General features: G+C 35.9%; 1 protein-coding gene across 7 annotated transcripts in view; it reads left to right on the top strand.

The window, feature by feature from the left end:
- The window catches only part of ANAPC1 (anaphase promoting complex subunit 1), a 98,047-nt gene that overhangs the window by 4,855 nt on the left and 78,563 nt on the right, over nucleotides 1-14,629 (top strand). For all 7 annotated transcript variants that reach the window (XR_014254059.1, XM_082426754.1, XM_082426755.1 and 4 more), the window contains exons 4-11: nucleotides 707-758; nucleotides 1,355-1,455; nucleotides 2,037-2,119; nucleotides 3,198-3,271; nucleotides 5,000-5,145; nucleotides 5,360-5,580; nucleotides 6,294-6,503; nucleotides 8,940-9,035. Coding sequence is in view for 6 of the 7 variants with exons in the window: in XM_082426754.1 (XP_082282880.1) it covers nucleotides 707-758; nucleotides 1,355-1,455; nucleotides 2,037-2,119; nucleotides 3,198-3,271; nucleotides 5,000-5,145; nucleotides 5,360-5,580; nucleotides 6,294-6,503; nucleotides 8,940-9,035 (983 nt within the window). In the remaining variant the exon portion in view is untranslated. The remainder of the gene's footprint in view (nucleotides 1-706; nucleotides 759-1,354; nucleotides 1,456-2,036; nucleotides 2,120-3,197; nucleotides 3,272-4,999; nucleotides 5,146-5,359; nucleotides 5,581-6,293; nucleotides 6,504-8,939; nucleotides 9,036-14,629) is intronic.

The following is a 14,629-nucleotide window of genomic DNA, read 5'->3' as shown; positions in this document are numbered from 1 at the left end:
AAATTTGAGAGCATGTGTGAAAGCGTTTCCATCCAGGAGAGTTGAAGCCAGTGCTCTTCTTGATGATAATTTCCCCCTCATGTAGCATTGTGAATGTATTTAATACCACTGAAAAATGGTTAAAATGGTAAATTTTATGTTATGTATATTTTAGCACAATTAAAAAGACACATAAAAATGCCATTAAAAATTTCAATAAGTGATTGTCAAGCATACCAGTTGAAGTTTAACGGCTTTTCCTAGTTTGTATATGTATTTTTAAGATGGGCCCTTAAGAAAAGGAAATGTTTTTCTAAATATTCTTTCTGACGAGTCAAAGAATGATAAGATTAGGTAAGTCTGGAGATTATAAAATAGCTTGGCAATTTTCAACTCTTCTGATAGTCTTTAGCTTTGTATAGGATATAGGGTTTAATACAGGTTGAACCACTATTTGAATTCACTTTTGCTGCAAAGCTTCTATCTAGTAGGTTTCTTGATTTTGTTTTCCCTTTTCTTTTTATTTGCAAGCATAGTTTATCTTTCCTTAAGATAGTTATCATTAATCAGTCTAATTTTATCTTATTTTTCTTCGTTCCCATGGTATATGTGTTGAGCTGATGAGGAGGGACCGTTACGTAGGTGACACTATTATTTAGATACCATTAGTTAATAGGTTATTATTTAGATGTAATTTTCTTAGGTAAGCATTTTGTTTTGATTTTAGGCATTGTGGTGTGACTTCATTATATCACAGGATAAGTCTGAAAAGGACTACAGTAAGTTTCTTTTTGAAATTTTATTTGATCTTATGATGATTCCAAATGTTTATCTCATTTTTTTTCATTCAAAATAAGTAAGCCACTAATAATGGTGGATAAGCGCAAGCATTTTTATATTTTGCATTAAAGAATTTGTGCTGTTGGGAATTGCAATTTATTTATTTTTTTAAAATTTATTTATTTATTTATTTTTGGCTGTGTTGGGTCTCCTTTGTTGCATGTGGGCTTTCTCTAGTTTTGGTGAGCAGGGGCTATTCTTCGTTGCGGTGCGTGGGCTTCTCATTGCGGTGGCTTCTCTTGTTGCGGAGCACGGGCTGTAGGCACTTGGGCTTCAGTAGTTGTGGTGCACGGGCTCAGTAGTTATGGCTCTCGGGCTCTAGAGCGTAGGCTCAGTAGTTGTGCTGCACAGGCTTAGTTGCTCTGCGGCTTGTGCGATCTTCCCGGACCAGGGTTTGAACCCGTGTCCCCTGCATTGGCAGGCGGATTCTTAACCACTGTGCCACCAGGGAAGTCCCGGGAATTGCAATTTATGATTATTGGGATTTTTTTTTTTGAAAACAATGCATATATCTTGTTGTACTCTCTCTTTTCAGGTAGTGATGAAGTAGAAAAATGCATATGTATATTGCAAAGCTCATGTGTTAACATGCATAGCATAGAAGGAAAGGATTACATAGCTTCTTTACCTTTTCAGGTAAACTTGAGTGTTTCAATGTTTTTGTGTTTTATTGGAGAATATTCTTGAATTAATTGGTTTCAGAAGTATTGCTACTCTCATGTCTTGTAATCAAAAATGTTATTTTTACTGAAATAAAATTGTAGTGGCTTACCATTTCCATCCTTTGTCTTAAAAATAAATTATTTAGTGAAGTGAATTATGAAGTCTTTTCTGAGAGGTTTTTTTTCAGTTTAAGTGACATATAAGAAATCATTTTGGTTTTATTCAAGCACTTGAGCAATATTAGTCTTTCTCCTATTTCTCATTATCTTTTTCATGCCCTAATGCTGTTGTTACACTTTAATTACATTGTCATTTTGGTACTGATATTAGCTACTGGCAGGAATTTCAGGTCGAACTTCTCTTCCTTAGATTTGATTTTGTCTTAGATTTACTTGTTAGAATTACTTAAAAAAAATTATAGTTAATGATTGTTACTTTGCAAAACCCTTATTAAATTAGAGGAAAATCTAATGTTCTGTAATGTTTCGTAAAAACATGTTATAAAGAATAGTTTCTTTTACTTCTGTTTTTTTCCTCACCCTTTTACCCGATAGGTTGCAAATGTTTGGCCCACGAAGTATGGCTTGTTGTTCGAACGAAGCAGCTCTTCACATGAGCTTCCTCCAGGCCCACCCAGGTATGCAGGTCAGAATATGATTCCTTGGGCCTTTTTTGGTTGGTTCTAAGGTAAAATTGTTTACCCAAAAGTTTGGGATGATGATAATTTCCATGCTGTCAGCACAGATAGATGCCTTTTTCTCTCATCTCAGCATTGTACCCTTATGAGTTCTACTTCTCACTTGGCGCTTAATTATCTACAGCTTTTTTCCCCAAGTAGTAAAATTGAGCAAACACTTGGCTTAAAGGTAACAAAACTCAATTCTTAGCTCTGCCATTTTTTCCATCATGTTACTTTGGGCAAATCATTAGCTTTGGCTTTAGTTTCCTTATCTGTTACAGGAAGAATACTGTCATTTATTTCTTAGGATTTATGCAGTGATTTAACAAGCTAATGTATATAATCTCTGACATAGGGCTTCATATGTCTTAGGTGCATAATAAATTATAGTGTGTTTATTTTGTCTCCCTAATCAGCTGTGAGCTCGTTGAAGGGCAGGAACATACAGTACCTGTCACAGTGTGGTGCAAGTAGTAGACACTGAGTTTTAAGAAAATTGCTTATAGATTTTAATCTCTCTCTGTGTTTAGATAGAAGGTCTCTTTTTTCCTCTTTTTTCAGTCACTCCTTAAGAAAATGCAGCCATTTTATTTACTTGAAGTGTTTCTTCTTTTTTTTTTTTTTTTTTAAATACTCTCCTTTGTAAATAGGTCTAGAAGACTAAATTTCTTTCCTAGCTGTTGGAGACACACTGCCACTAAGAGAGGTTTTAAAAAAAAAATGACTGCCTTATGCCCAGTACTCTGTTTGTTCTGTAAGGTGTTGACTGCTGCTCACAGATACTCCCTGGGCTACACTGAGTTTGGTGTGTGTGTGTGCAAATTTACCCTGCGTAAGAGGAGAGATTTCTAGGAATAAAATAGAAGATACTGTGAAAAACAGTAGGTCAAAAGTTTTTAGAGGGTTACTTTTTGAGATGGTAGGTTTCTAGTTGCAAGTGTAATCTGCAGAAGACATTTCTTTGCAAGGAAAGTACAAAATTTGTGCACAAATGGAGTCATCTTGTGTTGGTGATTGTTTATTTGTTCTTTACTAGAGAACCTTTACCCACTATGTTCAGCATGCTGCATCCACTAGATGAAATTACACCTCTTGTTTGTAAATCTGGAAGTAAGTGTATTTTTATAAATTCTTTTATGTAGGCTCTCTTTTGAGTTTGGGGCTGGGGAGGAAATAAAGGAGCTTATGAAAATTAGATTTGTTTTATAAAAATAATATAATTTAAGCACTTAAAAATAACTCTTATTATGAAAATAATTCATATTAATTAATTCATTGAATACCTTGGTATTAACTGTTTTAACAGCTATTCTTTTAGTAAAAATAGAGCCTACACATCAACCAGAAATACTGATATATTTTCTAACTTACCTGTAGATGACTCTGGACTTCGTTCCTTAGTAATTAGTAAGTAAATGAACAACACTCAGATAAACTAAAATCGTTTCCTTTTTTTGGAAAAAAGAAATGTAGAGCCTTAGACCTTTACTTTGGAAATTTTTAATATTTCATTTTCCCTGCTCATAATAACATAATTTGCTGGGACTCAGACTTTTAATAGTTCCTAGAGGTATTTCTAGATGCTTGTTTTAAAATTTTAAATGTGACCAAACATAGGCTATTATGAATAATGAGGACTTGAAGGCTAAAAAAAAATATTTATATTCTTTGACCAATTTTACTTTAAGGACTTTATCCCAAGTATATATTCTGAAATACCACTGAGGTTTTTATCTTCTATATCAGCGCTTGGCAAACTACAGCCTGGGGGCTAAATCCAGTTTATTTTTCTAAGGCTTAAGAGCCAAGAGTGGTTTTTACCTTCTTAAAAGGTTGTAGAAAACAAAAAAAATTATGCTACAGAGTCAGTATGTCTGCAAAGCCTAAACTATTTACTCTTCGGCCTTTTACAGAAAAAGTTTATTGATAATTCTATATTATACTGCTAACAACTACAAACAACCTAAAAAAACATGTCAGTGTGTGATTGAATGGTATGCAGCCATTATTGATCATGTTTCTGAATAATATTTAATGACCTCAGGAATTGCTTATTCATAATGTTAAGTAAGGTACAAAACTAACTGCAATATCATCCTAATTTTGTAAAAACATAAAAGAAATGTCTGTATAGGAAAAAAAAAATCTCAGAGGAGTGCTGCCAAATATATTAGTAGAGGTTATTTTGAGTGAAATTATGAATGATTTTTATTTCTTTCTTTATAAAGTACTCCTTTTATAAAATAATTCTTTTAAAAATTTTCAATATTTTAACTGAGAGGGAAGCATTTAGGAAACAGTCAAATAAGGATATAGAAACCAGTTTATGGTACTGTAGATGTAAAAGCTGGACTCACTAGGAAAAAACTTACTTTGCATGTGTACCCAGTAAAGCAGAAACAGTAGTGTACTGTTCAGCACTGTTTGAGTAGTTATAGTAGAGAACAGATTTCTTAGAGAAGAAAAGAACTAGTAAGGAAGTCAAACTTGGCTGAATGGTTGAGTGCAATTTAAGAATAAATCAGTTATTAAAGGAGTCATGGACCTTTTACCTGTGGCTGATGAATTTAATGGTTTAGTCAGCACAAATCTTCAACATTTAGTTGCATGTGTGTGAAATCAAAACTCGTAACGTTCTCATCTTTAATATATTTTAAAGGAATTGATGCCCAAAGTAAATTTATTAAAAATTGAGGGTTAATTACGTAATATATTAATAGATTTTTGTGCCTTAATTGCCTTGATTTCTCTTTAGGAATTGCAAGAAGTCACTTCATAAACAACAGTCTTGTAAAAGTCCATTGTTCTATACCTGACCATTTCTGTTCTGTCTTTAAGGTCTTTTTGGTTCATCACGGGTACAATATGTTGTAGATCATGCAATGAAAATTGTTTTTCTCAACACTGATCCCTCCGTTGTAATGACCTATGACACCGTTCAAGGTTTGCATTCTGTGTGGGCTCTCCGGAGAGTCAGAACAGAGGTAAGGGTAAAGGCAGATCACTTCTTAATAGAAAAGGATAGTTAATACTAAAAACTTTGCGGATTTTTAGAACAATCACTTGTGAAATAGGTTGAGTGCCTTAGGTAAAAAGATATATCTTTAATAACTGGCCACTACCCTGCCTTCTCACAAGGAAATTGCCCTTTTAATCTAATTATTTTCTGCCCACTCCCCCTTTTCATTTTGACTTAAGGAAGAGAATGTTGTTTTAAAGTTCTCTGAACAGGGGGGCACCCCACAGAACGTGGCCACCAGCAGCTCGCTCACAGCACACCTCAGAAGCCTCTCCAAGGGAGACTCCCCCGTGGCTTCCCCCTTCCAGAACTACTCCTCCATCCACAGCCAGAGTCGCTCAACCTCCTCGCCCAGCCTACACTCCCGCTCACCTTCCATTTCCAACATGGCAGCTCTCAGGTGGGAATTAAGTGTGGAAGCATTTCCTTGTTTTAAACAAGACATCCCAAGACAAAGATACCTTCTTTTAAAACTTTCTCTTGTGATTTGAAGGATTTAAAATTTCTGTTGACAGCTCCTGAGTATCTTTTAGAGAAAACAGCACTATTCCAGTTGTGCTATTTTTACTAAGACTTCCGGGCCTCCTGGGTCACTTTTTTCTGAGTCATACTTAGAAGCTGCCGGTGCTTGTTGTAAGAGTGCCGCATTTTTACCACTAAGTGGCAGCAGTTTGGTGAATATTAATTACAGAAATTTTTTGGTGCTGTTTTCTTTTGTCTTAATTTGCATTAGCTTTTCTTTTGTTTTTGTTAATATCTATCTGGTGCAATAGGGACATAGTTTTGTTGGTGTGTATATGTTTGAATGTATAGGAACATAGTTTAAACTTTTTTGAATGATATTGATATAAATAATTGATTTTCTGAGGCAGAAAATGAACTGATTTTCAGTTAAAAAAAAGAATTCTAATAGGAATTCTAAATCTTTAGAATATAATAAAGCATGTTGACAAACCGTTTAAGTAGCTACTCCTTTTTAAAAAAATTGTATTTCTGACTAGGTTTATGTTATGAATACTCTCCGTACATAGAATTTGGAAAGCTTTATTAGAAAGTGTGTTATATCAGCCTGCGTTATTAATTGTGGTGCACTCTCTTCTCTTTATTTTGCAGTCGTGCTCATTCTCCAGCCTTAGGAGTGCACTCTTTTTCAGGGGTGCAAAGGTTCAACCTTTCAAGCCATAATCAATCTCCGAAGAGACACAGTATTTCTCATTCTCCAAATAGTAATTCTAACGGCTCCTTTCTTGCACCAGAAACAGAGCCAATTGTTCCTGAACTTTGTATGGACCATTTATGGACAGAAACGATTACTAATATAAGGTTTGGAGTATATATTTTTATATTCAAAGAAAAATGATACTAAAAGTTTTAGAAAATACTTGGTATTTTGTGTAAAGCTTCCTTTGAGTATAAGCAGTTATTAATATTTCTAAAATACATAGAGATATGTATTAAAGGCTACCTCAGTTTCAGTAGAGGATGTTAGTGATATTAAGGTGATCATAAAAATATTCTTTTGTCATTTGCTCTTTCTTCCTTAACTTAGTAATCTCTCAGATTTGAGGTGTTTGATGTTTTAGGGAGAGACAACTAATTTCTGTAGATTAGGAAACTTGGGAATTTATAGCATTTTTCTTAAGTTTTGTCTTTATGTTAGTTGAGTATCAGGTGTTTTTCTGGGAAACACAACTCAGACCTCTGTTCCATGTGACCTTCCTCCTTTTATGTTCTCTTTAATCATTCACTCGGTCAATGCCAGTGTGTGTGCTAGTGGCTGTGGTTTATCAGCAAATAAGTTGCTGTCCCTGTCCTCAGAAAGAGACAGCTGGAGGATGGTGGCACTGCTCATCTGCTGGTAGGGCTTTGGAAAGATGACTAGGTATTTCCTGGGTGGGTAAGCGGGGCAGTACACAGTAGTTAGAGGGGATCAGAAGAAAAGTTCAGAAGTGTGAATGTGTGGTTTGTTCAGGGAATTAAAAATACTCTCAATTTGTTTGTGCAGGAGGAGGGGAAAGGGCTGCAAAAGAGGAGGTGGAGAGAGATGGCCCTTTGGGCTGTTCTGTTTGATGAGAGCTGTAAGAAGGTGCTTTATATGTGGGTCATAAACTCAGGGGAAGAGCAGTCACTTATCAGTGGTGATTGAGGCAAGACAGGTGGATTGGAGTTTACGGAGTGTGTAGAGGTTGGGTTCCTGGAGGGCCTGTGGATGAGCTTGCAGTTGCAGGGGTTCTGGTAACCCTCTGGAATCACAGATAGTAATCATGGGTATGCGTGGTGTATAGGCCTTTTCTTTAGGAGAGGGTAACATTCATTAGATTCTCAGAGTCTGTGACCTCCGAATAATTAAAACCAGGCTGTGTAGAATCAGAAGAGGGCTAGTGACTAAAGTCTTGGAAACTTAAGATTTGGCGGGGGTGAAAAGAGATAAAGCTGCTGCAGAGAGACAGAGCAAGAGAGGTCAGGTGGGGGAAGCAGCAGGACATGTCATGGAACACAAGAAAAGTGTCTTTTGAGAAGAAGGTGCCAATGTTGCCAGGTGCTGGTGAAGTGTGGCACTCTTAGTTGAGCTCAGAGAGGCAATACCTGGATGGCAAGGTCACTGGTGACCTTGGCCAGAGCACCTGGGGGTGGGGGTCTAGGGTGGAGTGGAATGGGGTGGAAAAAGTAAATGGGGACCGAGGAGGTGAACATAGATATACAGACTGTCCAAGGAGTTTGCCTTTGAATGGGAATGAGGATACAAAACTAGCTGAGGGTGTCTCAGGGTCAAGGGAGAGTTTTGTTTTTCCTGAACTATGTTAGAGACAATTAGTCTTCATTTTTGCCCTTAAATACCTAAGTGTGTTTCTCTAAAAAGTAAGAGCATTTCCTTACCTAACCATGCTACCATTTTTACATCCAGCCAAATTAACAGTAAGTCCTTTATATAATCTAATATTTAGTCCATCTTTGTATTTAAAGACTCATTTTAATATGAGAGAGTAGGCTATGAAAAGACTATATACCCAGAGCAGGGAAAGCACTGAAAATACAGCTGGCTCTACGGCCTTAAGCTATCCACATCCGAGTAGAAAGACAAGCGCATGTTCTTAGGCTGGCAGGTCAGGGATAGGCAGTTGGAGGAAAGGAAAGATGTGAGTACAGTGTTGAAGTATGTTCTATTTTTATATATATAAAATAAAAATTCCTTATAAAATAAAAATTTTATATATAGAATAAAAATTCCCTGTATTTAAAAATCATTTGTCTTTAAATACCGTATTGCTAAGTTGGATATATTGCAGATCCTTATTGTATAGAGTTACAAAGAAATTTTTGAGAATAGAGAATTTTTGAGTATGGGTTAAAAAAAAAGGGCTGAAGTGGAGCCTAATCTGAGAGAGAGTGGGGATAGATTGGAGAGGTCATGTTATAAAATGTCTGACCCCTTAGACCCTGTAAGAGGTCTAAGATCTCTTCAAGTTTGCATTACTTTAGCAGTAGGCAGCGTGCATAATGTGGAATTAAAAAGTCTGTGGGTAATGATTACATTTATTGTAATTTTTCCCCAGAAAAGCTGTGTAGTGGACTCAGAGTCAGAGAGCTGAAAGGAATCTTAGAGATCATGAAGTTCACTCCTTAGAAGTGCTTTTGTGTCTTCAAGGTTATTGCTTGGCCCAAGTAGTATTTCCTGTAGAATATTTTCAAAGACTTTCAGTAATTACTGCGGTAGATTTTTAAGTGAGTGCCAACAGTTTATTAATAAATCTATTACAGGGAGAAAAATTCACAGGCCTCAAAAGTCTTTATTACATCTGACCTATGTGGGCAAAAGTTCTTGTGCTTTTTAGTAGAGTCCCAGCTCCAGTTACGGTAAGTGCGTTTATGTATCTCACTGATTTGGTATAAATAAACTTAGGACTATTTTTTCTTTTCCTTTTTCTCTCTCTCTCTTTTTTTTTTTTTTTGGCTTAAGTAGCTTTATTGAAATAATTTACATACCACAAAATTAACATGTTTTAAGTGTATCGTTTAATGATTTTTAGTAAATTTACAGTTATGCAGCATCACCACGATCCAGCTTTAAAAATTTCTATCACTTTAAAAAGATCTCTTGTGCTTGACTTGCATTCAGTCTCTGTTCCCATTCCCAACCTCAGGCAACCAGTATATAGGCTTTCTGCCTCTGCAGATTTGCCTTTTCTGGATATGTTATGTAAATAGAATCATACAGTATATAGTTTTTTTGTGTCCACCTTCTTTCACTTAGCATGATTCTTAGGGCCTACCATGTTGTAACATGTATAAATATTTTATTCCTCTTGCTGTGTAGTATTGTATAAATATACCACATTTTGTTTGTTTGGTTTGTTTCCACATTTTTGACCGTTGTGAATTATGGCACTATGTACATTGGAGCCAAAGCCTTTGTGTGGACATACATGATTTCATGTAGATAGATAGGTAGATAACTAGGAGTGGATCAAATGATAAATTCATTATAAACTTTTAAAGAAATTGCTAAATTTGTCTTCCAAATAAGCTGTACCATTTTACATTCCCACCAGTAATGTTTGACTGTTCCAATTTCTTCATCCTTGACAAGATTTTTTTTTTTTAATTTTTGAATTTTATTTTATTTATTTTTTTATACAGCAGGTTATTATTAGTCATCAATTTTATACACATCAGTGTATACATGTCAATCCCATTCACCCAGTTCATCACAACACCACCCCCACCCCCCTGCGGCTTTCCCCCCTTGGTGTCCATACGTTTGTTCTCTACATCTGTGTCTCAACTTCTGCCCTGCAAACTGGTTCATCTGTACCATTTTTCTAGGTTCCACATACATGCGTTAATATATGATATTTGTTTTTCTCTTTCTGACTTACTTCACTCTGTATGACAGTCTCTAGATCCATCCCTGTCTCAACAAATGACCCAATTTCGTTACTTTTTATGGCTAAGTAATATTCCATTGTATATATGTACCATGACTTCTTTATTCATTCGTCTGTCGATGGGCATTTAGGTTGCTTCCATGACCTGGCTATTGTAAATAGTGCTGCAATGAACATTGGGGTGCATGTGTCTTTTTGAATTATAGTTTTCTCTGGGTATATGCCCAGTAGTGGGATTGCAGGATCATATGGTAATTCTATTTTTAGTTTTTTAAGGAACCTCCATACTGTTCTCCATAGTGGCTGTATCAATTTACAATCCCACCAACAGTGCAAGAGGGTTCCCTTTTCTCCACACCCTCTCCAGCATTTGTTGTTTGTAGATTTTCTGATGATGCCCATTCTAACTGGTGTGACGTGATACCTCAGTGTGGTTTTGATTTGCATTTCTCTAGTAATTAGTGATGTTGAGCAGCTTTTCACGTGCTTCTTGGCCATCTGTATGTCTTCTTTGCAGAAATGTCTATTTAGGTCTTCTGCCCATTTTTGGATTGGGTTGTTTGTTTTTTTGATATTGAGCTGCATGAGCTGTTTATATATTTTGGAGATTAATCCTTTGTCCGTTGATTCGTTTGCAGATATTTTCTCCCATTCTGAGGGTTGTCTTTTCGTCTTGTTTATGGTTTCCTTTGCTGTGCAAAAGCTTTGAAGTTTCATTAGGTCCTATTTGTTTATTTTTGTTTTTATTTCCATTACTCTAGGAGGTGGATCAAAAAAGATCTTGCTGTGGTTTATGTCAGAGTGTTCTTCCTATGTTTTCCTCTAAGAGTTTTATAGTGTCCGGTCTTACATTTAGGTCTCGAATCCATTTTGAGTTTATTTTTGTGTATGGTGTTAGGGAGTGTTCTAATTTCATTCTTTTACATGTAGCTGTCCAGTTTTCCCAGCACCACTTATTGAAGAGACTGTCTTTTCTCCATTGTATATCCTTGCCTCCTTTGTCATAGATTAGTTGACCATAGGTGTGTGAGTTTATCTCTGGGCTTTCTATCCTGTTCCATGATCTATATTTCTGTTTTTGTGCCAGTACCATATTGTCTTGATTACTGTAGCTTTGTAGTATAGTCTGAAGTCAGGGAGTCTGATTCCTCCTGCTCTGTTTTTTTCCCTCAAGACTGCTTTGGCTATTTGGGGTCTTTTGTGTCTCCATACAAATTTTAAGATTTTTTTTTCTAGTTCCATAAAAAATGCCATTGGTAATTTGATAGGGATTGCATTGAATCTGTAGATTGCTTTAGGTAGTATAGTCATTTTCACACTATTGTTTCTTCCCATCCAAGAACATGGTATATCTCTCCATCTGTTGGTATCATCTTTAATTTCTTTGATCAGTGTCTTATAGTTTTCTGCATACAGGTCTTTTGTCTCCCTAGATATTTTATTGTTTTTGTTGCAGTGGTAAATGGGAGTGTTTCCTTACTTTCTCTTTCAGATTTTTCATCATTAGTGTATAGGAATGCGAGAGATTTCTGTGCATTAATTTTGTATCCTGCAACTTTACCAAATTCATTGATTAGCTCTAGTAGTTTTCTGGTGGCATTTTTAGGATTCTCTATGTATAGTGTCATGTCATCTGCAAACAGTGACAGTTTTACTTCTTCTTTTCCAATTTGGATTCCTTTTATTTCTTTTTCTTCTCTGATTGCCGTGGCTAGGACTTCCAAAACTATGTTGAATAATAGTGGTGAGAGTGGACATCCTTGTCTCGTTCCTGATCTTAGAGGAAATGCTTTCAGTTTTTCACCATTGAGAATGATGTTAGCTGTGGGTTTGTCGTATATGGCCTTTATTATGTTGAGGTAGGTTCCCTCTGTGCCCACTTTCCGGAGAGTTTTTATCATAAATGGGTGTTGAATTTTGTCAAAAGCTTTTTCTGCATCTATTGAGATGATCATATGGTTTTTATTCTTCAATTTGTTAATATGGTGTATCACATTGATTGATTTGCGTATATTGAAGAATCCTTGCATCACTGGGATAAATCCCACTTGATCATGGTGTATGATCCTTTTAATGTGTTGTTGGATTCTGTTTGCTAGTATTTTGTTGAGGATTTTTGCATCTATATTCATCAGTGATATTGGTCTGTAATTTTCTTTTTTTGTAGTATCTTTGTCTTGTTTTGGTATCGGTGATTGTGGCCTCATAGAATGAGTTTGGGAGTGTTCCTTGCTCTGCAATTCTTTGGAAGATTTTGAGAAGGATGTGTGTTAGCTCTTCTCTAAGTGTTTGATAGAATCACCTGTGAAGCCATCTGGTCCTGGACTTTTGTTTGTTGGAAGATTTTTAATCACAGTTTCAATTTCATTACTTGTGATTGGCCTGTTCATATGTTCTATTTCTTTCTGGTTCAGTCTTGGAAGGTTATACCTTTCTAAGAATTTGTCCATTTCTTCCAGGTTGTCCATTTTATTGGCACAGAGTTGCTTGTAGTAGTCTCTTAGGATGCTTTGTGTTTCTGCGGTGTCTGTTGTAACTTCTCCTTTTTCATTTCTAATTTTATTGATTTGAGTCCTCTCCCTCTTTTTCTTGATGAGTCTGGCTTATGGATTTTCAATTTTGTTTATCTTCTCAAAGATCCAGCTTTTAGTTTTATTGGTCTTTGCTATTGTTTTCTTTGTTTCTATTTCATTTATTTCTCCTCTGATCTTTATGATTTCTTTCCTTCTGCTAACTTTGGGTTTTGTTTGTTCTTCTTTCTCTAGTTTCTTTAGGTGTAAGTTTAGATTGTTTATTTGAGATTTTTCTTGTTTCTTGAGGTAGGCTTGTATAGCTAATAAACTTCCCTCTTAGAACTGCTTTTGCTGCATCCCATAGGTTTTGGATCGTCGTGTTTTCATTGTCATTTGTCTCTAGTTATTTTTTGATTTCCTCTTTGATTTCTTCAGTGATCTCTTGGTTATTTAGTAACGTATTGTTTAGCCTCCATGTGTTTGTGTTTTTTACGTTTTTTTTTCCCTGTAATTCATTTCTAATCTCATAGCGTTGTGGTCAGAAAAGATGCTTGATATGATTTCAGTTTTCTTAAATTTACTGAGGCTTGATTTGTGACCCAAGATGTGATCTATCCTGGAGAATGTTCCGTGCGCACTTGAGAAGAAAGTGTAATCTGCTGTTTTTGATGGAATGTCCTATAAATATCAATTAAATCTATTGTGTCATTTAAAGCTTCTGTTTCCTTATTTATTTTCATTTTGGATGATCTGTCCATTGCTGTAAGTGAGGTGTTAAAGTCCCCTACTATTATTGTGTTACTGTCGATTTCCTCTTTTATAGCTGTTAGCAGTTGCCTTATGTATCAAGGTGCTCCTATGTTGGGTGCATATATATTTATAATTGTTATATTTTCTTCTTGGATTGATCCCTTGATCATTATCTACTGTCCTTCCTTGTCCCTTGTAACATTCTTTATTTTAAAGTCTGTTTTATCTGATATGAGTATTGCTACTCCAGCTTTATTTTGATTTCCATTTGTATGGAATATCTTTTTCCATCCCCTCACTTTCAGTCTGTATGTGTCCCTAGGTCTGAAGTGGGTCTCTTGTAGACAGCATATATATGGGTCTTGTTTTTGTATCCATTCTACAAGCCTGTGTCTTTTGGTTGGAGCATTTAATCCTTTCACGTTTAAGGTAATTATCGATATGTATGTTCATATTACCATTTTCTTAATTGTTTTGGGTTTGTTTTTGTAGGTCCTTTTCTTGTCTTGTGTTTCCTGCCTAGAGAAGTTCCTTTAGCATTTGTTGTAGAGCTGGTTTGGTGGTGCTGAATTCTCTTAGCTTTTACTTGTCTGTAAAGCTTTTGATTTCTCCGTCGAATCTGAATGAGATCCTTGCTGGGTAGAGTAATCTTGGTTGTAGATTCTTCCCTTTCATCACTTTTAGTATATCATGCCACTCCCTTCTGGCTTGTAGAGTTTCTGCTGAGAAATCAGCTGTTAACCTTATGGGAATTCCCTTGTGTGTTATTTGTCGTTTTTCCCTTGCTGCTTTCAATAATTTTTCTTTGTCTTTAATTTTTGCCAGTTTGATTACTATGTGTGTTGGTGTGTTTCTTCTTGGGTTTATCCTGTATGGGACTCGCTGCGCCTCCTGGACTTGGGTGGCTATTTCCTTTCCCATGTTTGGGAAGTTTTCGACTGTAATCTCTTCAAATATTTTCTCTGGTTCTTTCTCTCTGTCTTCTCCTTCTGGGACCCCTATAATGCGAATGTTGTTGTGTTTAGTGTTGTCCCAGAGGTCTCTATGGCTTTCATCATTTCTTTTCATTCTTTTTTATTTTGTTCCGCAGCAGTGAATTCCACCATTCTGTCTTCCAGGTCACTTATCCATTCTTCTGCCTCAGTTATTCTGCTATTGATTCCTTCTAGTGTAGTTTTCATTTCAGTTATTGTATTGTTCATCTCTGTTTGTTTGTTCTTTAATTCTTCTGGGTCTTTGTTAATCATTTCTTGCATCTTCTCGATCTTTGCCTCCATTCTTTTTCCAAGGTCCTGGATCA

Source organism: Balaenoptera physalus (assembly GCF_965194825.1).
Source record: "Balaenoptera physalus genome assembly, chromosome: 15".
NCBI classification, from domain to species: Eukaryota; Metazoa; Chordata; class Mammalia; order Artiodactyla; family Balaenopteridae; genus Balaenoptera; species Balaenoptera physalus.
This window is presented reverse-complemented; position numbering and strand designations above follow the sequence as displayed.